This window comes from Physeter macrocephalus, chromosome 6 (assembly GCF_002837175.3).
Source record: "Physeter macrocephalus isolate SW-GA chromosome 6, ASM283717v5, whole genome shotgun sequence".
NCBI classification, from domain to species: domain Eukaryota; kingdom Metazoa; phylum Chordata; class Mammalia; order Artiodactyla; family Physeteridae; genus Physeter; species Physeter macrocephalus.
In genome coordinates this window covers 29,018,002-29,043,632 of record NC_041219.1, presented here as the reverse complement: position 1 = coordinate 29,043,632, position 25,631 = coordinate 29,018,002, and the positions used below count along the sequence as shown (strand labels likewise).

The window sequence follows — 25,631 nt, the reverse complement described above, 5'->3', positions numbered from 1 at the left end:
ATATTTGAACTACTGCCTGCTCTCTCTTACAATCCTAACATTAGGAAATACTTAGTTTTTCGACATTCCACCCGACTTTCATAACGAGAGAACAGCACAACTCACCTTATATTACTGTTGGGGGTGGAGAGGGGGAAGTGGGCTGCAGGGTAGCGACAGCAGGTGGGCAATGGAAGGCAGGAGGTCAGGGGGTGGAGCATGGTAGCTTTTCCAGTAATCCTTAAAATAAACCTTCACATATTGGCCTCATAATTTGGTTTGGATTCCCCAATCAGACATGACCATATTCAAATACAAGGGCTAAAAATAAAACTTTTGCTACAAAAACTTGAAATCAGGCCTTTTATGAGACCTCTATGTAATTGTATAGGGGTAAGTTTAAAGAAGTCTAATTAAATGAAGGCTAGGCTGACAGAGAAGGGGAGGCTGTTAATGCAGATTGGGAACTCTTCCTCTTCACAGACCCTCTTATGGGCATGCCGCTTAATCAGGAACTCACTTTCTTCAACACCACTTCTTGGCATCAGACCTGTTGCAGAACTGGGATAAAGCTTCCCCAAAACCAGTGCGATTCGAGGCAGTATTAATAGTATGGGTGCTCTGTGCTGGCGGGAGGTGTGCTATGTGAACTTCGGCTCGCCCTCAACAAGCCTCAGTGTCAAGACTTAGTTAGTGCCTGGGTTTATGTTTTGGTCCCACAACTTAAGCAATTTAATAACCTTTCTGTTCCAGTTTACTCATCTGCAAAGTGAGGATAATAACAGTACCCACTTCACAGGGCTGTTGCAAGGATTAAATAAGTATTTATAAACTACTAAGAATATCTGGCACGCAGTAAGCGCTATGTTAAGTGTTAGCTGTTAGTGTTGTTAGTACATATGAAATAATTAAAAATACAATAAAGAAAAGCTCACAGAATACAAAAACTTACAGAACATAGCATAGATAATTATTACGAGGTGGTTGTAGAAAATAAGAGATCCAACAGACTGAAGTTTCTGGGAAAGGCCTTGAGGAAGAGCTAGTACCGCTTATTGGAAAGATTCCAATAATAGAAAAATGGAACAAATTTCACAGTATAATGGTACAAATATAGACATAGAGAATAGGCAAGGAATAAAGGAAAAGGAAGAGTATATTGGGCTGATGAAAATATCGGGGGATAAAGCTGGAAAGGTAGATTAGGGCCAAATTACGCAGCCTCTTTCATGCCAGCCAAAGTGATGAATTGGACTTGATTTGATAGGTAGTAGGGATCTTTTTAGAATTTAAACAGAGAAATAGCATGAGAAGATAACTTAGGAAGAATTCCGCTTGGATGGAATGAAAAGACTATGAGAAGTACAGCAAAAGAACAAAGAGATTTCTACTTTGGCCCCTAGGGATGGAGAAGAGAACTTATTCATGTGTCAATATACTTCAATGATCTTACACACTTTTTAATATATAGTGCTATTTAATAAAGCTGATGAGGATCAAGTGAAATAATGTATGATAGCACTTTATAGGCTAAAAAGCACTTAAAAAGTGCCAATACCACTAACATCATACTTGCTATAAAGGAATTTTTTTTTAATCTTTAAGAAGAAAAGTACTACCTTAATGAAAATGAACAATGGTAAAATGTTCAGATATCATGGAGCAATTGCCAGTATCTTTATAAAAGGAAGAGACTGGTTCAATATCTGTATAGCTAGCAAAATTTAAAATATTTCATAATCAAAGGGAAAAGTCAAGCAATCTCATGCCAGATGCTAACTGGGCAATTCCCTGTTCCATTACTAGTAAACTATTTCTCAGGAATGTACTTCCTACAATTCTGCATAATATAAGCACAAAAGGGATGCATTCAGAAGCTGGTACTTTACAGTGAGATATGACATGAAGCATGTGGCCAGTGATAAAGAACCAAGAATGAAAAGGTCAGGACTATGCAGACTATGATTAAACCACAGAAAAATGTATATGGATCCATATACCTTTACCACAGTCCTAGTATCACTGAAGAATGAGGATGGCTCCACAAGGCTAGAGATGATGTCTACGTAGATGACAAGACACTTCATTGACCTTTTCAACACACCTATGAAGATGAAACCCTGAACAGAGAACTTGCCCATATAGATTGCTAAAAAAGTAATTTTAGTCAGTCAAAACATAGTAATACTCAAGCTAGAAAGGTGATACATTATAATGAAAAGAGCCTGGGATTTGAAACCGGACACCCGAGTTCAAATTCTGATTCACTTTCTAGCTGAACATTCTTGAACAATTCACTTAGTAAGTATTCTTAACCAAACTGAAATGTCTGAACCTCAGGCTTCCAAATGGTAAAACACACTAAACCTTATACAGCGTTTGGATTAACAAATCAAAATGTGAAAGCACTTTGTAAACATCCTTTGACAAATGATAGTTTACAAGAATGATAATTATCATCTTAAGGTCACAGGGCAGCAGAAGATTCTGAAATCTGCTTACTTGTGAGAGCCATAAGAATTTTAACACTTTAATTTTTTTAGCTATATTACCTAGACTTCATGTTGTTAGGATGTACTCCCTCTTGGGGCTCAGAGATCAAGCTAGTCTTTGGGAAATTCTGTGATTTATCAGTCCTGGAAGACTAAATTTTATATATGAAGTTGTCAGAGAATGGTAGATTAATGATAAATAAATTAGGGAGGAACCACTCTTGATTTTGCCCAAACTTTGTAATCATAGGCTGTGGAATAGAGACAGTCAAGTTCCTAATGTAAAGGGGGAGGATCCCACTAATAGATCTATTCCCTTCCTCACAGAGAGGAATACCTGTCAATGGAGGAAGATGGCAGCAGGAAATGAGCAATCTAACAAATAGGGCTTCATTAATTACCAGAATATCCTATTCTCAGTAGATAATAACCTCTTAAAAGACCTATGAAATAATACTAATGAGTCCAAATGCAAAGATCCCCAGTTACTGAAGAACTTCCTTTCCTTTTCTTTTTCCCTTAGGTGATACAAACAAACTTGAAGCAGACAGTCTCCTTTTGAAGAACAGCCCAGAATTTCTAATTAAAATCAATCACTGCCCAAATCAGTAGCAAAACAAATTCGGAGTCATCAATTTTCTCACTAATAAACCGGAGTCCTGCAAAGTGACAAAAAAGAAGTAAAGTGAACACTCACCAACTTGTGAAGTAAGTCATCATTCTTACTGCACTGAACCAAAATCCAGCTTTTGATGGTTTCAGCCACTTTTAACAGGATGCCTCGCTGAAGGAGATGAATGACATTGTAAAGGATTATTAAACCACACCTCAATAGCAGAAAAACTTCAAATAACTTACTTCTAATTAATCATAATTTTTATCAGAAAAAGGAAGAAAAAAGTCATCTAAGTTATATTATATGCTTTGCCAGCGTGTTGCAGCCTCCTTATTAGAGCCCCAATTTACTCACACATCAGAATCACCTGGAGGATTCAGTCAGAACCATACTCCTGGGCCCCCCAACTAAAGATTCAGATTCACTGAGTTTGGAATGAGACCTGTAAACCTACATATCTTGGGTACACTATATACTACCTATGTCCACATGATGATGGTATTGGATGTATTTCAAAATGAAAACCAAGTACTCCAAGTTCTCAAATATTAAGAGCATTTCATTCTACAATACTAAGGCAGAAAGATATTTTAATCAATTTTAGAAAAACTGTCTCATATTAAAATAAAAGTTATATTATTGAATCAATCAAAAATTCAATTTACCTTAATAGCCCATTTCCTGAGCAGGCCAGTAAATGGAGTTTACATTCATTGAGTGACTATTATATTCCAGGTACTGAAAAAGGGTCATGGGAACAAAGATGAATATACATAACTGCTGTTTTCAAGAACTTAGAAGAGACAGTACAAATAATTACAAACCAAAGTAAAATCTGAAAAAGTGTGGGAAAAAGGAGGTCAAGAGGAGCTGACACTGGAGCTAAGCCCTAATAGATGAATAGGAATTTAATAACAATGGAGGGCAGAACACTCCAGGCAAGGGGAAAGGATGAATAAAGGAGAGAGCCATGGAAGTACATGCCATTGGGGATGGTGGCATAGTTTGGGACAGCTAAGACCCAAGGGAAGAATAATGAAGTTTAAAAGGTACACTGAGATAGGTTTTAAAAGACTGTGGTCTTAATAATAGTTTAGAATTTATCCTAGAGACTGTGAGGAGTCACCAAAGGTTTTTATATAAGGAAGTGAAACAGTAAAAATCAGCACTTTAGAAAAATAACTGGCAACAGTGCAGAGGCTGTACTAGCAGGGAATGAGTGTTGCCAAGAAGCATGATTAGAAGGATATACAACAGCCCAGCTAAATAATGATAAAGGCTTGAACTAGGGTAGCAAAAATGGTAATAGTAAGGATTGGCTTTTAGAGACAAAGAAGTTGAGTCACTTAATGACCAAATCAATGTGGGAGTGATGGGAAACTGCAAGATAATTGAGAGGGTGGTAATTTGGGAATACAGAAAGAAAATTTTGTTTTAGGAATGCTGAGAAAAAAAAAGTTGTTTTAGACATGTTGAATCTGAGTTGCCTGGAGCACAGGCAAATGGAAATGTCTAACAAGTCTCTGGAACTCAGTGAAAATGGAGAGTAAACAGAAGTGGCCAATGAGGGTAAGAAAGTAGATGAGATAGCTCAGAGAAAACAGATCAAGCAAAGAGGACTGATGCTGAAACTCTGTGGGAGGAATGTTTAAGAATAATCACAGGAACAGAAACCAGAAAAATATACAGAGAATGAATATTCATGAAAAGAATACTGGTACAGACTACTCAATAAGTACTTTAACAATCACATTTTAAAAAAAAGTTTAAAAAGGGTGATTAATGCTAATGACTGTTTCATCATGAACTCATACAGAAAATTTGCTTTCCAAAGAATATAACTGCTACTTCATAGCTTGAACAGAATTTGGGGGGCAATTCTAAAAATATATCCCCTAAGAAGAAATAACAGATCTTTCTAAAATTTAACTGCTTCATATCTAGAAAAACTCCATTTTAGAAAGATTTTATAGCTTGTACAGTTGAAATGTGTAACATGAAGACTAAATGAATTTTCTAGATGTGGTAATTTTGAAAAACACCTTCTGGCTACACTTTTTACTGTTCCTCTATTTCTAAGAGGATGAAAATTTAAACTCTCATCTATTTATAAATTAATAACAACATTTCTATATGTAAAAATACCTGTCATAAATGAAAATTAAATACTTACAAAACCCAAGTTTACACACACACACTCACACACACAAGAGGTCAATGTCTATCTCCTGCCCCAACACTATCCCTTGGCCCATTCTGTCTTTTGTTGCCAAGTAATCTCAAATTCAAATTTTAGTCTGTAAATAATCTTTTATTTTTATTATTTTTTTTAAAAATATTTATTTATTTGGCCATGCTGGGTCTTAGTTGCGGCACTCAGGATCCCCACTGCGGCATGCAGGATCTTCAGTTGCGGCATGAGAACTCTTAGTTGCAGCATGTGATACCTAGTTCCCTGACCAGGGATTGAACCCGGGCCTCCTGCATTGGGAGAGTGAAGTCTTAGCCACTGGACCACCAGGGAAGTCGCATTAATCTTTTTTATTTATTTATTTATTTTTTGGTGGTACGCGGGCCTCTCACTGCTGTAGCCTCTCCCATTGAGGAGCACAGGGTCCGCACGCACAGGCCCAGCAGCCATGGCTCACGGGCCCAGCCGCTCCGCGGCATGTGGGATCCTCCCAGACCGGGGCACAAACCCGCGTCCCCTGCATCAGCAGGCAGATTCTCAACCACTGTGCCACCAGGGAAGCCCCCCAATAATCTTTTAGATATATCTTTAGGTTTTGCTTTCAAAACTTTTCCCAGGAACATTCATATTTGAAAGGAGCAAGAAGAAAGAAAGGGTTTAAGTACAGAGGACTCTTGCTCCCCTAACTCCCACCTGTGAGTGTTAGTGGAAAAAAAAAAAACCCATTTCTCTGGTGTTTACTCTGCTGTTGCAATTGGGCCCAGCTTGGTTACCTCACATTTTAGAGTTTTTCTTAGAAATACAGAAGGAAAGATCCTTTCCTTTCTATCACAGAGAGTAAATGACTAACTGAAAACTTTAAAATCCTCCTCCCAAAAGGAACTTAAATTATAATAAAACACTGATTAGGGGCTTCCCTGGTGGTGCAGTGGTTGAGAATCTGCCTGCGAATGCAGGGGACACGGGTTCGAGCGCTGGTCTGGGAAGATCCCACATGCCGTGGAGCAACTGGGCCCGTGAGCCACAGCTACTGAGCCTGCGCGTCTGGAGCCTGTGCTCCGCAACAAGAGAGGCTGTGACAGCGAGAGGCCCGTGCACCGCGATGAAGAGTGGCCCCTGCTCGCTGCAACTAGAGAAAGCCCGCGCACAGAAACGAAGACCGAACACAGCCAAAAATAAATAAATAAACTTATTAAAAAAAAATAAAAATAAAACACTGATTAAACTAGAATGCTTGAGAAATGAGGTAATCTGGTTATATTTTTTTCTGTTAAATTAGAATTCCTTTTGTTAAAACTGAAATATACTGGAATTTTTCTTATTTTAATAAATACAGCTAATAGAACATGAATCAATCTAGTAAATGTATTTTATAGAACATAATTATTGGTGGCTTCTTCTAGTATCTCAGCCTCACAATGATGTACATCAACTATGAAATATTCACTGTATAAAAGTATATGATACTGCAGATATAAAGGGCATCAGAAATTGAGGTAAATACACCCACTCCATCATATATCCTTGAAACTGTTTATTAAGTATTAATTTGCTTTCTTATAATTTGCATTCTCTTGAAAAAATTTTTGTTTTGTCTGCACTCGCTATCCCACTATTTTTTTCTTTTTTTAAAAATTAGTTATCTATTCTATACATATTAGTGTATATATGTCAATCCCAATCTCTCTCAAAGAAAAAAATTCTAGTTACTATAGGAATCCTATAGTTGGGTTCTCATTAAGGTTTTAGTTTATTTTTCTGGTTCCTTCCAGATAACTTCAATGTTTAAATATGTAATATATTTTAATCTTCAATCATATTAATTTTAATTCATTATACAAACTACCCATGAGATAGTCCAAAACAGCAAGGATTCATGTTTATCTAAACAGACACATACCACTGATGAAATAAAAATTAAAGTCTTACCAGTGCAAGGGAGAACATGGAGGTGCCAACAAGGTGTTTTTTTGTTTTTGTTTTTTGCAAGGATAAGGGTAAAGGCAGTTTAAATAATCAGTAAAGAACAAAAGATTGAGTCAAAGAGAATGAGTATGCCTTCTTACTTTTGGCAGGGCTCTTGCAGGAGGCTTTTGTTGTCCCTCTGTCACTGTGCATTTTTCTGGTTTTGGTGACAGAGAAGAACATACTTCGAAGTCTGTGTGTCCCAGATCCTGTAAGTACTGGTAAAGTGGAGAATTCTGAAAAAGACATAAAGTAAATTTAAAGATCATTACTACAGTTGACCCTTTAACAATAAGGGTTTGAACTGTGGGGTTCCACTTTGATGAAGATTTTTAAAAATAAATACATATTATAGCACTACACAATGGAGGGTTGGTTGAAGCCCAGGAAGAGGAACTGAGAACAGAGAGGGCTGACTGTGAAGTTATACGCGGGTGGGTGCCTCTAACTCCCCTATGTTTCAAAGGTCAACTGTATTTCAAAAGTTTTAGAGACCAAATTCAATGTTATGACAAGTATGCCCAAATTCTTTAAGGCTTCTTCTATAAAGAATTGAATTATCTGTCACAATGCCACGTAACATTAAAAAAAAAAAATCAACAAACAATTCAACAGAGTAACCCAAAAAAGGAAAAACTAAATAAAACACAGACTTTTTTTTCTGAGTGAGTACCAGCAAGAAAAAATGAATTTAGGAATATAAGTAGATTTGTTAAGCAATTTCTTTGTCCAAATTTTTGTAGTATTAGAATAGATTGCTTCATAATAGCTGATCCTGGCTAAAGATAGCTCTGAAAAGGACCTACAGTGAAAAATAGTTATTACTTGAAGCCAAGAAGAATTAATCAATGATCATATTGTATCAATTATAAATTTATCATACCATCATATTGATTAATTCATTCATGCACAAATGAGTATTATGTATCATATGCCAGCACTGTAAACAAACTTAAAATTCCAAGAAAGTTACCTAAAATATGCCTATATAAAGCATATAGCAAATAAGAGAGGTAGGTTTGTGCAGGTTAAGAACACAAACTCTGGAGCCAGACTGCGGATTCAAATCCCAATTCTGCTTCTTACTAACTTGCTAACCCATGGCAAATTATAATCCTTCTCTGCTTTGGCTGTCTCATCTAAAAACAGGAATAATAGCTAATACCTAACCCATAGGGTTCTTACAAGGACTAAATAAATATAAAGCATTTAGAACAGTCATTGGCACATAGTATGCATTCAATTTATACCTCAACTTTATATAAGCTATGTGGAAAGAGCACAGGTTTTGGAACAGACCAAAAAAAAAAAAAGAACATCGAACAGACACATCATCATCACTATTGAATGAAAATCCATGGGACAACTCTTTCTAGATAAGTGGCAAGCTTTAATTTTAACTTTTAGGTTTCTCTAAAGCACAAAGTTGGTAAATGTTTAAAATAAACCTTGATTCCATTCAACAAGATTTTTAATACTTAAAAAAGACATTATGTCAGATATTAGAGATACAATAACAACAACCACAAAAACAACAGCCACTCAGATGACATAGTGCTATGTGGCAAAACCTCAAATAAGCATTTTAACATGCATCGTCTCAGATAAGGTTTACAACAAACTAAATTACCATCATCATTACTACTGTTATTCCCATTTCATAGATGAGGAAAGATCCACTCAGCTAGAGAAAGCAGGATAGGTCTGACTCCAAAGCCAGTGCTCTGAAATATTGTGCTATATTACCTAAAATTACAAATAGTCCCTCCTGTGTTTAGAGAGGAAGACACCAAAGAAGCTTACTTATAGTTTAGTACAGAGACACGAAGCAAATTAATAATTACAGGAATGTATTGGTTGCTATGGAAACAGAGGAGAGGTAGCTAAATTAGACCAACGCTTTTAGGGAATATATCTTTGAGTTTGGAAAAATGAGGAAGAGTGGGAATTTGCTGGACTGGTAGCAATTCACTGGCTTTTAATTTGAGGGAACAGGAAGATGAGTCAGATGCCTTCCTTTTAAGCTATGTTTAATTTCTCTTTTGAGAAAAATATGCAAAAATTTTAAAAATAAGGAGGAAGAATTTACTGTCTTATCCCTGTTATCAGACTTAAAATCTCTAGTGGCACAAATGGTTAATCTTTTTATCACCCATAATGTATCTTCAAATATTGCCTTGAGTTACTCAATCTGTATTTTCAAACTGAACTGTGAACCCCACCCTGCTCTGCCCCCAGAGTGGGAAAAGAACAAGAACACTAGCTCTTTGGGCTGACCTTTGGAAAAGTTTATATACTTTAGAAAAAAACCCAAAACTTGTTTTTAAGGCAGCAGAACCCTTTCTTCAAATGAACTCCCATGGGGAAGAACAATAAATAAGATGGATCAAAGTGGAGTTACTCTAATTCAAGGGTCATCAAACTTCTTCTGTAAAAGGCCAGATAGTAAATATTTTAGGCTTTGCAGGCCATATGGTCTCTGTTGCAACTCATCAAGTCCAGTTGCAGTAGTGTGAAAGCAGCCACAGACAATATATAGACCAATGAATGTGGTTATGTTCCAGTAAAACCTTATTTATGGAAATACCAAACTTTACAATTTTCATGCATCACAAAATATCATTCTTTTGATATTTTCCCCAACCATTCAAAAAACGTAAAACACCATTCTTTGTTCACCAGTCATATAAAAAAGGCACAGAGGGAGTACAAATTGGCCCAACAGCCTTAGTTTGTTGACTCCCAACTCAATTAAGATCATGAGGTACACTCTTGCCTGCTAATTGTTCTCTGGGAGGAGGCCTGGGGGCTGGGGACCGGGCCAAACCTCTTTTTATTCAAACTGTAATGTCCTTCCTTACAGCACACTGAGCTGATGCTAAGTCAGCACTGACCACAATATCCCTTCCTTTTCCAGCTTATGTCACAGCTCACAAAATAACAAAATGGAGTATCTGTAACACAGATTTTTAAGAAGTGATTACACAGAAGAGATACAATGAATACTTTGTTCTCCCTTTTTGTTTGTACATTAACTAAGAGCATACACACTCAGTTTGGATCACCACAGTCTGGAACACTTGCTATTTCATATTTCACAAAACAGCAGCATTAATTGTTTATCTTGTGTACTACTGATAATGTCCAACAGTGTCTTTTTAAAAAAATATATATATCTATATTTCTTTATTTATTTTTGGCTGTGTTGGGTCTTCGTTGCTGTGCGCGGGTTTTCTCTAGTTGCGGCAAGCGGGGGCTACTCTTTGTTGTGATGTGTGGGCTTCTCGTTGTGGCTTCTCTTGTTGCAGAGCATGGGCTCTAGGCGCACAGGCTTCAATAGTTGTGGCACGTGGGCTCAGTAGTTGTGGCTCATGGGCTCTAGGGCACAGGCTCAGTAGTTGTGGCACACGGGTTTAGTTGCTCCGCAGCATGTGGGATCTTCCCAGGCCAGGGTTTGAACCTGTGTCCCCTGCATTGGCAGGTGGATTCTTAACCACTGCGCCACCAGGGAAGCCCCAACCGTGTCTTTTGATACAGTAATTCTACCAGTAACTTATTCTGACTTTTCTCCAAACAAAACTTCTCAATGACTTTTTGGCTGCTTCATAAGCTTCTGGTCAAAGGTGTGACATACATACCCATTTGTGCTATGCAACTATGAATGATGCCTTAGCAGTTCTGGTTTCTTCCTCATCTTTAGTGACAGAATTCATCACTTTCAGCCTAGAAAGCACTGTTTTACAGTTCTGGAAAGTTCTGGCTTGCCAAGGCCATCATTGTACTTTGTTTCATGACTTTATGTAACTAAGTTTTTGGCAAAATTTCAGAGTAGACCACCTCTGCAGACAAGGGATGAAGGTACTGCAGGTCCAATAAAATGTTAATTCCAGTCATCATCGTATTTCATGTCTGTATTCTTCTCTTTTTGGCTGTTAATGCAAATCATATCACTTTCTAACACATATAAACTCAGACTAAATGAACACTAAAGCTCTACTGACTATGTTTATGATAGTATTCTGAGTTGTAGCATTTATTTTACTGATTTATTTCCACTTTTACGATTCAATCACCTTTGAGCCAAAAGAAAATTTTAAATTTAACCAATGGTGGGACTTCCCTGGTGGCGCAGTGGTTAAGAGGGGACACAGGTTTGAGCCCTGGTCCGGGAAGATCCCACATGCCGCAGAGCAACTAAGGCCGTGCGCCACAACTACTGAGCCTGTGCTCTGGAGCCCGCAAGCCACAACTACTGAGCCTGTGTGCCACAACTAATGAAGCCCGTGCGCGCCTAGTGCCCATGCTCCGCAATAAAGAGAAGCCACTGCAATGAGAAGCCTGCACACCTCAACAAAGAGTAGGCCCCACTCGCCACAACTAGAGAAAGCCCGCAAGCAGCAACAAAGACCCAACGCAGCCCAAAATTAATTTTAAAAATTTAACCAATGATAACACACAAATGAAAAACAAACATCCTTTGGTTAACAAACTGAACATTAGCCAAGAAGAACTGACAATGATAGACCTTGTAGCACATGAGCAATTTTTAAGAATACAAAGGGATTTTTAGTAAAGTTATTATTTTATATTAATTTAAAAAATGTCTGGCAGATAAAATTATCTTTTTCTCTGAAACTGCCAAATAACCTGTGCACTATTTGAAAGATCTCAGATAACCAAATCATGACCAGTGGTTCTCAAATTGTTTTGGTCTCAAGACCCCTTTATGGTCTTAAAAATTATTGAAGCTCCCAAAGAGCTTTTGTTTATGTGGCTGTCTAACAATATTTACCATATTAGAAATTGAAACTAAAAAATTGAAACATTTATTAACTTACTTAAAATAACAATAAACCCATTACAAATTTATGTAAACAACATAATTTTAATGAAAATTTTTTTCCACAATGAAAGAAATGTATTAAGAGTGGATTGTTTTATATTTTTGCACATCTCTTGAAGTCTACCTTAACAGGAGGTAGCTGGATTCTTATATCTGCTTCTGTATTGAATCAGTTGTAATTTTTTATTTTGGATGAAGTATATAAAGAAAATCAGACCTTAAACAGATATGTAGTTGGAAATGGAGGAGTATTTTAAATTTTAAGTCTTTTCTGATAATTGTGTTATCAAAGAATAGCCATACCAAACTTGACAAGTGATAATTTTGAAAAGGTTAATTTTAACAGGCAATATGAAACCATATTGATTAGCTTTTCATACTCTGTACATGCATGACAGAATGAGAAAGAGGCAAATAATGTCTTTGTATAAAGCCTGATCACCCAATATAAAATACTTTTTCTTTTACAGCAAGGTGAGGCTCCCTATTGTAACAGCCTTAACCACTATATTTGGAGGTTTGCAGCTATTAGGCTTAAAAACGAACACACAGAAATTTCTATGATTCATATAATGAGTATTATTATAGGTTGATCCAGCTTTAGAAAGGAACTTTTGTGTGTGTGTGTGTGTGGAGGGTAAGGCAGAGTAGGTGGTGATAGGTAATTTTCTCTGTTGTAACTTTTTCCTTGGTTCACGCTAAACAGAACCACAAATGTTTCAGTTAAGTTGTTTTCTTGAAGAGAAATTATTAGCATTGGACTCAAAGTGTAATTCTGTAGTATTGGAGAATGTTACTGCTGCCAAAAGAAATATGAGAAATCCCAGACACAGCATGTGGGAGCTTCTCCTCAGGAAATCCTTGTGGTTCACTATTCCTGTAAATTTTAGCTGACAGAAAACACACATCATAGCACCAGTAAGAATTTTGCTAAGTGAAAAAATGCCAACAGTCCTTGGTTGTGCTAAGATTGTTCTGATGACTGAAATATATTTTTGTAAGAAAAATAAACAAAAATAGACAGGAAACCCCAATATTTTTGCTGAACAAGCACTGCAATAAAATGACTCTTTTTTTTTTTTTTTTTTTTTTTTTTTTTTGTGGTATGCGGGCCTCCCCCTGCTGCGGCCTCTCCCGTTGCGGAGCACACGGTTCCCCTGCATCGGCAGGCGGACGCGCCACCACCGCGCCACCAGGGAAGCCCAATAAAATGACTCTTTAAGTCCCAGACTACCTGCACTTCATGCTCCCCCCAAGATATCAGATCCCACACTAATGGATATATAAAGTTTGAATGCATTTTAATGCATTGTTTATTTTCTGCATGATTTATGGTGCATTCTATAGAAGTGCCAGTACCATTATTGCTGGTTTGCATTTAGAAAGGAAGATTAACTAGTGCAGAAATGGAGGTGATGAGTAAAATGCTTTTACTATTAGGTTTGCTCTCCTAAACCGCTTTAAACCCTTACGGATAGAACAAGTTGTAACCTTTCAGGTTCTAGCCCAGAAAGGGAAGAGTAGGCCAAACCTGGCAGAATTAGACAACTCATAATAAATACTAATTAAATATCCTCCATGTAGCAGGTAATATGTAAGCACAGGGGAGAAAACAAAACAGATGAGGTCTTTGCTAAAAAAGTTTCATCCTATGACACTTCTGATAAAACCATGGTACACTCAGCTTTCAACAGTACCAAGGAAAATGTTAAGTAGTCTGATACTTTCCAACTAAGTTGCTAGTTTCAGGAAAACCCTCTCTTGGTCTTAGCTTCCTTAAGTACAAAATAAGAATGCTACGAAGTTCTTAAACTTTTCAGGCAGTAAAACAAAACTCATGATGTTCTTTGGGAAACAAGATAAAAAAGTGGTATGTTAAAATATAGAATTTTGTGCTAACAAGAATGCCATTTTATCCTATGTAATTGGCCAAGTCCACAATGTGGAAGTTCTACAGATCAAATTACCCAGTTTCTTCAACGAATAAATGATATAATAAAGGTGGAGGAGGTGGAGAAAACTGCTAAAGACTAAAGGGACGTATCACCCAAATGTGATAGATGGGACTTTGTTAGGATCCTGGTTTGAACAGTTGTAAGAAGACATTTTTGAGATACTTGAGGCAATCCAAACACAGATTAGGTATTAGATGATATTAGGGAATTATTATTAATTTTTTTAGATAATTGTATTGGAGTTAGCATTTAAAAAAAGAGAGAGAGAGATTACTTATCTGTTGGAGATGCATACTGAAGCATTTACAGGTGAAATTAAGTAATGTCTGGAATTTGCTCTAAAATACTCCAAGAAAAAAGATGGGGGTGGGAGGGGAATAGATGAGACAGTTTGGCAAAATGTTAACAGCTTCTCAAGCTGAAGCTGGGTGATGGGCACATGCAACTTTCACTGTATTACTCTTTTTACGTATAATTTTAAAAGCCCATTATAAAAGTTTTGAAAAGTCAGATGCTAGGTTTTCCCAGAGTCTAGTATAAAAGATTTAAGAAAATACTATGGCAGAAAAGTGTAAAATTGAAAAAATTCAAGTTATTATTTTAATCTGGGCAAAAGATAAGTTTATTAAACTTTAGAACACTCAAGTCTTTACAAACTTCCATATAACGGTAGTGGTACTTTTAGTATCTACTGAAAGAGAATACGACAAAAAGCAAACATTAATTTAGTAACATCTTTAAATGAAATTGTGAGTTAATCACACAAGCATCAAATAGTATAACATGTGTACATGATATTTTATTTATTTACTAAAAAAATTTAGATAACACTGGGCAAATGTTTGGATTTGCAAACTTCCTGCAAAAATTCAGGCCACTCAATACTTCCACCTAAAACAACAAATGTCAAAAGTACTCTCGAGCAACAAGATTTCCAGTTACCAGTCTTACTGGAGGTAGAAATAAATGGCTAATTACATATCAATGTCAATTATTCATATTTACTTTTCAAAAATTAATGTGAAGCTTGTGGAACAAGCAATTCTCAATTATGTGATTTTTGAAGCCATGTTTAGACAGTGAAAAACAAAACCCCAGTATATTCCTATGGAGCAGTAGTTCTCAAAGTAGACTTTGCCCCCATTCCCCAACTCCGACGTTTGGCAATGTCTGAAGATATTTTTGGTTGTTATAACTGAGGAGGCGAGGAGTGTTATTGGCATCTAATGGGTAGAGATCAGGGATGCTACTCAACATCCTGCAATGCACAGCATGAGCCCCACAAGTTATGCAGCTCAAACTGTCAACAATGCTGAGGTTGAGAAACCCCGTTTTAGGGTATAAGGAATCACAGGTTGAAAAAATTCCCCCAAAATAAGTGGCCCAGCAGCTGCTTTCATTACTTACTTCTTACTTTGGGAAAATGATTCAAAAACCAAAATGGAAAATTAGTTATTTTTCCATGACTTGCAATCTAAAAACTCAATAGGCTCTCTAACAGTGAAATGAGTTACCTTCAAAATAACTGTATCAGAGTTTATGCATTAAAATTTTAACCAGCCACCAATACTATATAAAACCAAAATAATTACAGCACTTGGTTATATTTGGAGATTATTTCTAAATGAACTTCTTGTTCGTCTAACTGAACTTCAGTTTTCCAATAAAATAATTTCCTTATTAAAAAATTTCTGTTGGGGTCTCAACATATAAATTTCTTTTATATAAGAAATATATATGTGACTAACTGGGCCACATATGTAACTAGGAAAGTTAGATATCTAAATAAATTTAGCTTCTTCCACACATGGCATCTTATTAAGAAGTGGTTTCCTTTGGCTACTGGCACACCTCTGTCAATGTTATAGGCCCACAAGCAAGCACCTGCATCAGGCTGAGAAACAGCCAGCAGAACCCTAAGATGCTCTTTCCAAACTAATCCTGATGTACCCTCTGGACACTCTCCTTCTCTTCCCCAGAAGAGCTCTCTCAGAAGAGCTGTATACCTTTTTAGAAAAGCAATCTGTAGTCTGCAACAACTACTGGCCAAATTCTGATTCTGGTTCCTCATCAACTATTTGCTCTGTCTTCTAGCTGCTAGTGATTGACTGCTAACAGCATTCCACTAGAAAAATTTAGCAAAAGGGAAACTAAAATGGCAATCATCATTTGTTCATCTACCACTAACCAAATATTTATTGAGCACCTACTATACTAACTACAGTTATAGTAATTTTCTACCATTAACCTCTCCCAGAGGATATTCAAGGAAAAGTTAACTTTGCTTTACCTATAAAAGGAAACTGAGTTCAACTGCTCAACTTCATGGATATTTTTTTCTTACTGTTTTTAAATTAAAAATTCAAACAGTACAAAAAGATATAAAATGTGAAAAAACTTTTTTTCCTACCCCTAATCCCTACTCCTTCTCCCAAAATGTAATAAGCATTCTTTAGTTTGTGAATTCTTCCCCCCCAATTTGGTATCCATTTATTATTGAAAGTGGCTGTCAATAGAGATGACTAAGATGACTCCTAGATTTTTGGTTTGAACAAGTAGGTGGTGCTATTTACTGAAATATAAAATAGCAGCAGAGGAACAAGTCTGAAGAGGGAGGCAATGAGTTAGAGGCACCTGTGAGATACTCAAATGTAACTTGGATCTAAAATATTTGGAGATCAGGAGAGTGGCCTAGACTGAATGAATAGATTTTTTGGCAAATAGGTATGGTGGCAAACCCATACAATAGCATATAGGTATGGAAACACATGGAGTAAATGAGATCAGCTAAAGATAACACATAGTGTGAGAAGACAAGAGGGCCCTAAGAGAGATCAATATTTTAGAAGAGTAAAGCCAAAGCTGGAAAATAATAAGAGTAACAGTAAAAATAGTTAAGATTTGTTGAGTTGATTATATGTTAAGCATTAAGCTAAGCATATTTTATAATACCTCATTTACTCCTAACAACAAACTTCTAAAGAGGTGTTATTACTACCACCCCCATTTTAGAAGGAAACTGGGGTATACGGAGGTTAAATAACTTGTCCAAGGTCACCCAGCAGAATGTGAAGCTAGCTGGTCTGAGTCCAAAGCCTACACCCTTAGCCATAACACAAAATTGCCTGAGGAAAAAGGAGATCTAAAAGGAACCATTAACGCTTCTCTCACAAATCTGTCTTACTATTTTAAAATATAGGTTTTTAAAAAAAATTTTATTTACTTTATTTTTGGCTGCATTGGGTCTTCATTGTTGCGTGCAGGCTTTTCTCTGGTTGCGGCGAGTGGGGGCTACTCTTCGTTGTGGTGTGTGGGTTTCTCTTGTTGTGGAGCATGGGCTTCAGTAGTTGTGGCACGCAGGCTCAGTAGTTGTGGCCCACGGGCTTAGTTGCTCCGCGGCATGTGGGATCTTCCCGGACCAGGGCTCGAACCTGTATCCCCTGCATCGGCAGATGGATTCTTAACCACTATGCCACCAGAGAAGCCCCTAAAACATAGGTTTTATTGTACAGGTGTGGTGAGGCCAACAGATCAGCAGACAACTGCCATTGGAAAGACAGTTTGCTATATTCACAGATCCCAAGAGAAGGGAGCAGGTTGTGCCACAAGGGAGGGATGCGCATGGGGGCAGCACCAGGGTCAGTCAGGAGGGTGAGGAGGGAAATTATGGGAGAGAGCCTTTATTGTGCTTTCTGTGGGAAGGAATGGGCAAGGCAAGGTAAGCAGGCTTAAGGTTGGCGAAATGGATGATTTCAGCAGTCTCTGGAGCATAGGGGCTGTCCCTAGTAGGGTCTGGTACCTGACCCCGGTATGATTAGCCAGATAGATAGTAGCCAGGTGAGTAAGTAGTGTACTACCATTTAGTAACCTGGGAGGAGCAATCCCTCCAGGGTCAGCAAGGCTCCAAGTTGTTAAATGCATCAGAATACAGAAAGTAAAAGAGATGGCTAATATATGTCAGATTTTATATTCTGTAAGGTCTAAAATGCAGGCTCTGCATGGGGGGTGGGGTGTGTGTGTGTGTGTGTGTGTGTGTGTGTGTGTTCAGCGGCCATGGCCGCTCCGCGGCATGCGGGATCCTCCCGGACCGGGGCACGAACCCACGTCCCCCGCATCGGCAGGCGGACTTTCAACCACTCCGCCACCAGGGAAGCCCGGTACAATTTTTAATTCACTTATATGTCCCCCCCCACTTCAGGCTGTCCTCATCTCAAATTATTTCCCTTTCACTGGTGGCTCTAAGTTTCACAGAACTACAGTCTCTTAAAACTGGAAAACAAATCTGGATTTTTTTCCCTGTGAGTATATTTTAGAAAATGGCAGCTCCTCCAAACCTTCACAGAATTGGTATTCTTATGATCTACAGGCTCCACGATTTTTCTGTTCACTCATTCCAGGGTTCCAGTTTCCCACCGGCTATGGGGCCACAGGTAGCGGACATCTGGAAATAGCCTGACTTGCTCCCTCCGCCCATTTCTCAGGCTAAAGCGGTGTTTACCTCTGGTCTGGAGATGTCAGGGGATGCTGCTAGTTCTGTTTGATGCTACCAGCTGCACTTTTTCCTCACAAGAGGATGATCAGTGTAGACTCTCATCTGTTTTTTGATTCCCTCCCCACTAATTCCTCCCCAAACAGCAGCACTAAACATTTACTGAGTAACCACACTGCCAGGCATTGTTCTAAGCATTTTTATGTACTAACTCTCATCTTCACAATAACCTTTTATGGCAGAACTCATTTAAGATAAGAGGAAACTAAGGCACAGAGAGACCGAGTAACTTGGCCAAGGTCACAGAGACAGTAAATGGTAGAGCCAGGATTTGAACGTAGGCAGCCTGACAGAGTTAAAGCTGTTATTTACTCCACTACATTGCAAATAACTTAAAGCAAATAAGTTCATTAACTTGGTCTAATATAATATTTTGTATAGTTTGCATATTTTTTAACTAGAAACTGAACTTGTAATTTTTAAATTACTTAACAGATTAAGTTAGAAAATTCAAAACAGGTCAGCGTAAGTCTCCCGATAATATCCACATTTATTACCAATCATTTCTCTTTCAGATGAGCTATAATTCATATGCATTTGCCTCAGATTACCCAAGCCTAGAAGCTGGCTACAAAGAATCTTGTTTTAAAAATCCAATGAGCTGGACTTAAAAGTGGTTTGAAAAAGTAGAATGTTATTACAATGACAATATATTCATGTGTGTTATTTGTGTGGAAAAAGGTACCCAACATGAGGTCTGATTAAAAAGGTGCTGAATTCTTAATTTAGCAAATGAATAGAATGATCCCGAGCATTTTTCTATATCAAAACTAATGATCTACTCGACTATTACACAGTTCCTTTATTTACAGAATCAGTACTTATATCAAAGCAAAATGCTAACTACTGTCAGATGTCAGACGTTATGTGATCTCTGCAAGTCTACATTAAACACAAAAAGCAATTGGAAAATAGTTAGCTACTAACAGAAGGTAGTAGGAGGCAGGAAGCATTGGCATAGAAACCTGAAATTGTGTGATGTAGAAGTAACTGTTAATGAAGACTTTACAACGATATAAATCTGTGCTTAGAAGCCTTCAATTTCCATTCCTTTGTTAATAGAATTTATCAAATTACTTACAGGTAACTTTTTTTAAAAAGTCTGTATCAATTTTTAGTTTCTTCAGGAAAAAACTACTATAATTTAAGTTTCATACTTTAAAAAGTTTCTATCATACCAGTAGAACCTCTAAAAGATCTTTTATTTAAAACAAAATCTTTAAGGAAAAAGATATCTGTAAAAGGAATCTGATGGAGAATATTTGCCTGGAAACAATTATTTATTAGCTATTAAAAATATTTTAAAAGTCTTTTATCTGAATATTGCTTAAAGCTGTAGGTCTAAATGTGATTATCAATATAGAACAGCATTTTTTTTGGAAAATATGATTGAAAAGGATGAACTCCTGTTGTCAGTTGCTATGATTTCCTTATTTCTTCCCAGCTAACTGCAGAACCCCACAAAATAAGCTGATGAGGAAGACAAGACTGTCATTACCAAATTACACAAGGTAGCTATTTTCTCTATTTTTAATGAAGAAGCTTTTGGTATATAAAGAGCTAAAACCGTCACAGTTAACAAAACCCTACAAAGGGAAATAAATTTCTCCACTACTATTAATTATATTGCCAATATACAGAATTTCTATAGACCTTTCACTTATCTTTAATCAGTACACAATTACAAAGTATAATTTAAAAATAACTACTTATTGCCCCCCCCCCTTAAACCTTGAATAATATCACAGAAAAGTACCTTGCAAAATTAAAGATATTATAAAATAACAGGAAATACTTTTTGGAGTATACACATTTCAGTATAACTTCTAAATTACTATTCCAAAAGCCCCAAATCCATGTGTTAATTTAATTGTTCCTCATTATCAGCAAAGCAAAATCTAATCATAAAACTTAAAAAGATTAAGTAAGCTAAAAGGGTTCTTTAAAATTGGTCCAATGAATTAAACTACTCACAGGCAGCATAGTTCTAATTTCTCCACTTGACCTAGAGGAAAAATTTACTGCCTCTTGACCATACTCCTTTGATCCGTACACTTCTTTCTTTGATGGTTCCCACTTGTTTCTCCAGCACTACCGTACAAAATGGCCACTGAACTGGAGGGCGTGTCTTCATCATTACTAAGCATTTTCCTATCAAAAGCAGTTCTTTGAAAAAACCTGAACATAATTTCTTCAGTGCCACTCAGTATTACTCCATAACTGCAAAAGTAGTAATAGGGATAATGATGTTTAAAAAATACCATTAGAGAATATTACTTAATATTTATATTTACTTAGGTTTTTTTTTAAACCAACAGCAGATAAGACATATATTCATAAATTTTCCTGGCTGCAGGCTTCTGATATTTTCCAACAGAAATTCATGCTATCCAATTAATCTTTCATGAAATGTTATAAACAACAAAAAGCTTTAAAAACATTAACTTTACATTTTTTCCTATATAATAGTACAAATGTACTTAAGTACAATAGCATCTAGTCCAAAACAAAGCATATCCATCAAAAGATGAAGAGATGCAAAGGGAGAAAACTCACACAGCTTATAGGCTCAACTGATTAAAAACAAAGAGCAATGGTGACTTGGTCTTAACTAAGGAAAGAGAAGAAAGTAATCCTGATTGAGCTCTCTCTAGTTCTGATGCTACCCTTAATGTTATTCAGTATATGGTTCATCAACTGGCATATATTGGGCACTTACTGAATGTACAGCAGAAGCAAGATGAGAAAGGAAAACTATCATTTTTAACTGCTTTAGAAAAAAAATTAGAGCCAGGTTAAACACACTGGCAAAATGTTGGGTATGAGAAGAGCGTGCAGTAAACATTAAAATGAGGTTTGGACATTATTAGATCACATCCAACCTTATTTTCTTTTTTCCTTATTCCAAATAATAATAATAATTAAAAAGGTGGAGACAGAATTTGTGGTTCTGTTAAGAGATAGAAGGGAGGTCTTTCTCTCAAAATGATTCATTATTCCCTATCATCAGGGAGATTCTGCAAGGAAAAGTAAAACCAAAAGAACATGGCAAAATATACACTAAAGTAGAAAATCCACTTTAATAAACGTGTTAAAGAGATATGAGGTTAACAATTGTGGATTTATCAGCAAAATCCCAACAACAGGATATAGTTGGCCAGATTCTGTCAGCAAAATAAATTACAAAGTGGATTTAAAAATAAAGGATGTCCTCAAATATTTCAAATAAAGATGAATAGGCATTCTGATCTTCTGTAGTGGGAGTAACAATACGTGTGTTAGCAACAGTCTAAAAATCCAGAGGCAATGAAGTCAGTACACTAACACTATAGCCCTGTGGAGTACATTGAGCTTTGGGCCTTTTCTCCTAACTCCTTAAGGCATGATTTGCTCCTGGGAACTCAGAGAACACCTGGTAGAGAACCAGGAAAACTAAAATTGAGCCAGAGTTTTTGATCTAAAAATAGACTGGAGGGCTTCCCTGGTGGCGCAGCGGTTAAGAATCCTCCTGCCAATGCAGGGGACACGGGTTCGAGCCCTGGTCCGGGAAGATCTCACATGCCGCGGAGCAACTAAGCCCATGTGCCACAACTACTGAGCCTGTGCTCTAGAGCCCACGTGCCACAACTACTGAAGCCCGTGCACCTAGAGCCCATGCTCCGCAACAAAAGAAGCCACCTCAATGAGAAGCCCACGCTTGGCAACGAAGAGTAGCCCCCGCTCACTGCAACTAGAGAAAGCCCGCACACAGCAGCGAAGACCCAATGCAGCCAAAAATAAATAAATAAAATAAATAAAAAAATAAAAACAGACTGGAAATGAGCATAATCTCTTCCTGTATTTCCTAATTAATGGAAGCCCCTAGGGGCCTACTCTCATTTAGTAAACCAACCTACCAGATTCAAGAAAAATTTAATACTAAAGGATGATCTGGTATAACTCCTTTATAACAGATGGGAAACAAGCTTTAGAGAAATTAAGTGATTCACTCAAGATATCATTGCTAACCAATCTTAGTCTCTTGACTACTAGTCTAGTCCCCTTTCCACAATGTTTTCAAAAAATGAAAGCTGTAGGGCTTCCCTGGTGGCGCAGTGGTTAAAGAATCCGCCAGCCAAGGCAGGGGATACGGGTTCGAGCCCTGGTCCGGGAAGATCCCACATGCCGTGGAGCAACTAGGCCTGTGCGCCACAACTACTGAGCCTGCACTCTAGAGCCCACGAGCCACAACTACTGAGCCCGTGTGCTGCAACTACTGAAGCCCACGTGCCTAGAGCCCATGCTCCACAAAGAGAAGCCACCGCAGTGAGAAGACTGGTCCCCACTCGCCGCCACTAGAGAAAGTCTGCGTGCAGCAACGAAGACCCAACACAACCAAAAAAAAAAATTAAAAAATTTTTAAAAATGAAAGCTGGGGCTTCCCTGGTGGCACATTGGTTGAGAGTCCACCTGCCGATGCAGGGGACGCGGGTTCATGCCCCGGTCTGGGAAGATCCCACATGCCATGGAGCAGCTGGGCTCGTGAGCCACAACTACTGAGCCTGAGCGTCCGGAGCCTGTGGTCCGCAACGGGAGAGACCACAACAGTGAGAGCCCCGCGTACTGCAAAAAAAAAAAAAAAAAAAAAAAAGAAAGCTGTTAATATAGCTACATAAGTAACTAAAAGTAATTTAAGAACTGTGTATCATAGCTTGAGACAAAGAACCTGCATTTTAATAAATGCAATAAAAATACATAAAAGAGAGACTAATTTACTACCTTTTGTGATATTTACATATTTTTTAAAACGTTAAAATCTATATTGGAGCTCTGAGGATACGTGATGAAGCCAAAATAGTAGAAACAACATGACCCAGACAGAAAAAAAGCAAAGACTTGTCCCTCAAGAAAAATTTGTACAATTCATGTTAAACAAATTTATTCTTGCATATGTGGTAATAAACTAGCTTTGGACTTAATGGTCAATCTTGTATGTCAATAGGTTCCGATTTAATAACTCCATTAATAAATTTCCTTTCTATTACAGATACTGATAAAAGCAGGAATTTTGCTATGCTTCTGAACTCAGCTGCTATTCAGAAGTAAATGACAAAATACAACTGTAAAGCTTTATGTACTACGGGTAACTGAAAATGCATTTTAAGGAAAAATAAGATGACACAACAATACCTACAATTTTATATGTATAATTTTTCCAGACAGCAAGCTCCATTAGACGAAAACAATTTCCTTCCATTAGTCAAATCAATAATGCGAGTAGGAAAGAATCTACAAAGGTTACTTATAAAACATGCCTTATTGTTCTTTAGAGATGTATAATAACCTTTAAAAATATAAAGAAAGGAGAATCTTTCAAACGAGAGGATTTTTTTGTAACTTTGTTTTAAATGTGGGAGATTATGTGAGAGCCATCTCACATTCATTTGATTGATTTAGTGCTGGGGGTCAGGGGAAGCTAAACCTGAACACACTGCCAACAAAGGGTTAACATTTAATAATTTACTGAGAAGCATGAAGGTGGGAAAGAAATCAAGACAAGAGGGGCTTTCCCATTGTGAACAGTTACTTTCCCCAGTCATGAACAAGGGAAAAAAGAATGAATTTCAACAAATATCAAAAGGAATTCAACTACAGAAAAGGGTTACCATGGATGGAGAGTTCACAGAGTAAAAAGGTCCCTTGAGGGCATCCCTGGTGGCGCAGTGGTTGAGAGTCCGCCTGCCGATGCAGGGGACACGGCTTCGTGCCCCGGTCCGGGAAGATCCCACATGCTGCGGAGCGGCTGGGCCCGTGAGCCATGGCCGCTGAGCCTGCGCGTCCGGAGCCTGTGCTCCGCAACGGGAGAGGCCACAACAGTGAGAGGCCCGCGTACCGGAAAAAAAAAAAAAAAAAAAAGTCCCTTGAGAACAACACTGTCCCTCTAAGAAAGTTACCAAAAAATGGTTTAGATGCACTGCAAATAATGCAAAGAGGTAGAAATATTAGTCCTTTAAATAATCAGTTCTTATTTTGAGGTACTCTTCCCTCTAGGAGTAGAAGGATTCAAGATAGGATAAATGACTCAAAATTTCTGCAATTAATCTATAATGAAAAAATCCAATAGCTATGAATGAGCAATATCAGAACTAGTCTCCTAAGGTGACTAGAGAATTTTTACTCTCAAAACATCTTGGAGATTACAATAACAGAGCAAAATGACAACACTGGTATCTCAGTATTTATCTTGCTTAATACCCACGTAAGATATGGAGTCCATCATTTTCTAAGCTTTGTCCTGTTGCTGCTCAGCCTGAGTGTGAGGTTATGTTGTCCTTCCCACTTCAGCCTCCAGGGGGTAGTCAGGCTCCAAGATAAAGGAACTAACTTTGAAGATATATACGGAATCTAGCCTTGAAGAAATGAAAGTGGTCAGATTCTAGGGCAAGGACCAGAGGAACAGAAGTTGGGCCTGGGAACCTCACTCTTCCTTCTTTTTCTTTCAGACCATCCCCAGTCCTCCCAGACTAGGAGGACTCACTCAAAGGTGACTTCTGGAGGGAGAATACAAAAGACCAAGATTAGAAGATAGTAAAATTGACTAATAATCAAGGAAATTGGTATTAAACCAAGCCATTTCAAAAAGGTTTTAAATAGGGAAAGGATGTGATTAGAATAGTTTCCAAAACTTTGGTTGATTTAAAATTAAAATTTTAACACAGCACATGACTCTCTGAGTTAGTTTTAAGACATCAACGAGTCTGATTTCCGATTCTGAAAATCATTAAAATAACAGTATTACACCAAGTATACTAAAAACATTCCAGTTGCGGGTGGAGTCAAGATGGCGGACTAGGAGGATGTGGAATTCATGTCTCCACACAACTAGAGGACCTACCAGGCAACGGTAGGGGACCACGGACACCTAAGGGGAAGGGAGGAACTGTCAGCAACCAGGTAGGGTATGGGGCGTGGGGGGAGTAAAGGGAGAGAAGAAGTGGAGGTGGGAGGGGACTGGCGCCGCTGAGGGGTGGCTGGGGGAGGGGAGGGGATCCCATGCCCGGA

The 25,631-nt window shown here is 37.7% G+C and overlaps 1 protein-coding gene across 6 annotated transcripts in view; it reads right to left on the bottom strand.

Moving 5' to 3' along the window:
- Positions 1-25,631, bottom strand: part of VEZT (vezatin, adherens junctions transmembrane protein) — an 83,798-nt gene that overhangs the window by 32,930 nt on the left and 25,237 nt on the right. For 2 of the 6 annotated variants that reach the window (XM_055085252.1, XM_055085251.1), the window contains exons 2-4: positions 24,829-25,120; positions 7,345-7,479; positions 3,169-3,255 (exon numbers count right to left, since the gene is read on the bottom strand). In XM_055085252.1, the coding sequence (XP_054941227.1) occupies positions 3,169-3,255; positions 7,345-7,479; positions 24,829-24,849 (243 nt within the window). In that variant the 5' untranslated portion in view covers positions 24,850-25,120. Of the gene's footprint in view, positions 1-3,168; positions 3,256-7,344; positions 7,480-17,264; positions 17,482-20,564; positions 20,590-24,828; positions 25,121-25,631 lie in introns of those variants that run through there. The other 4 variants (XM_024127246.3, XM_028490458.2, XM_028490459.2 and 1 more) reach the window with 4 other exon arrangements.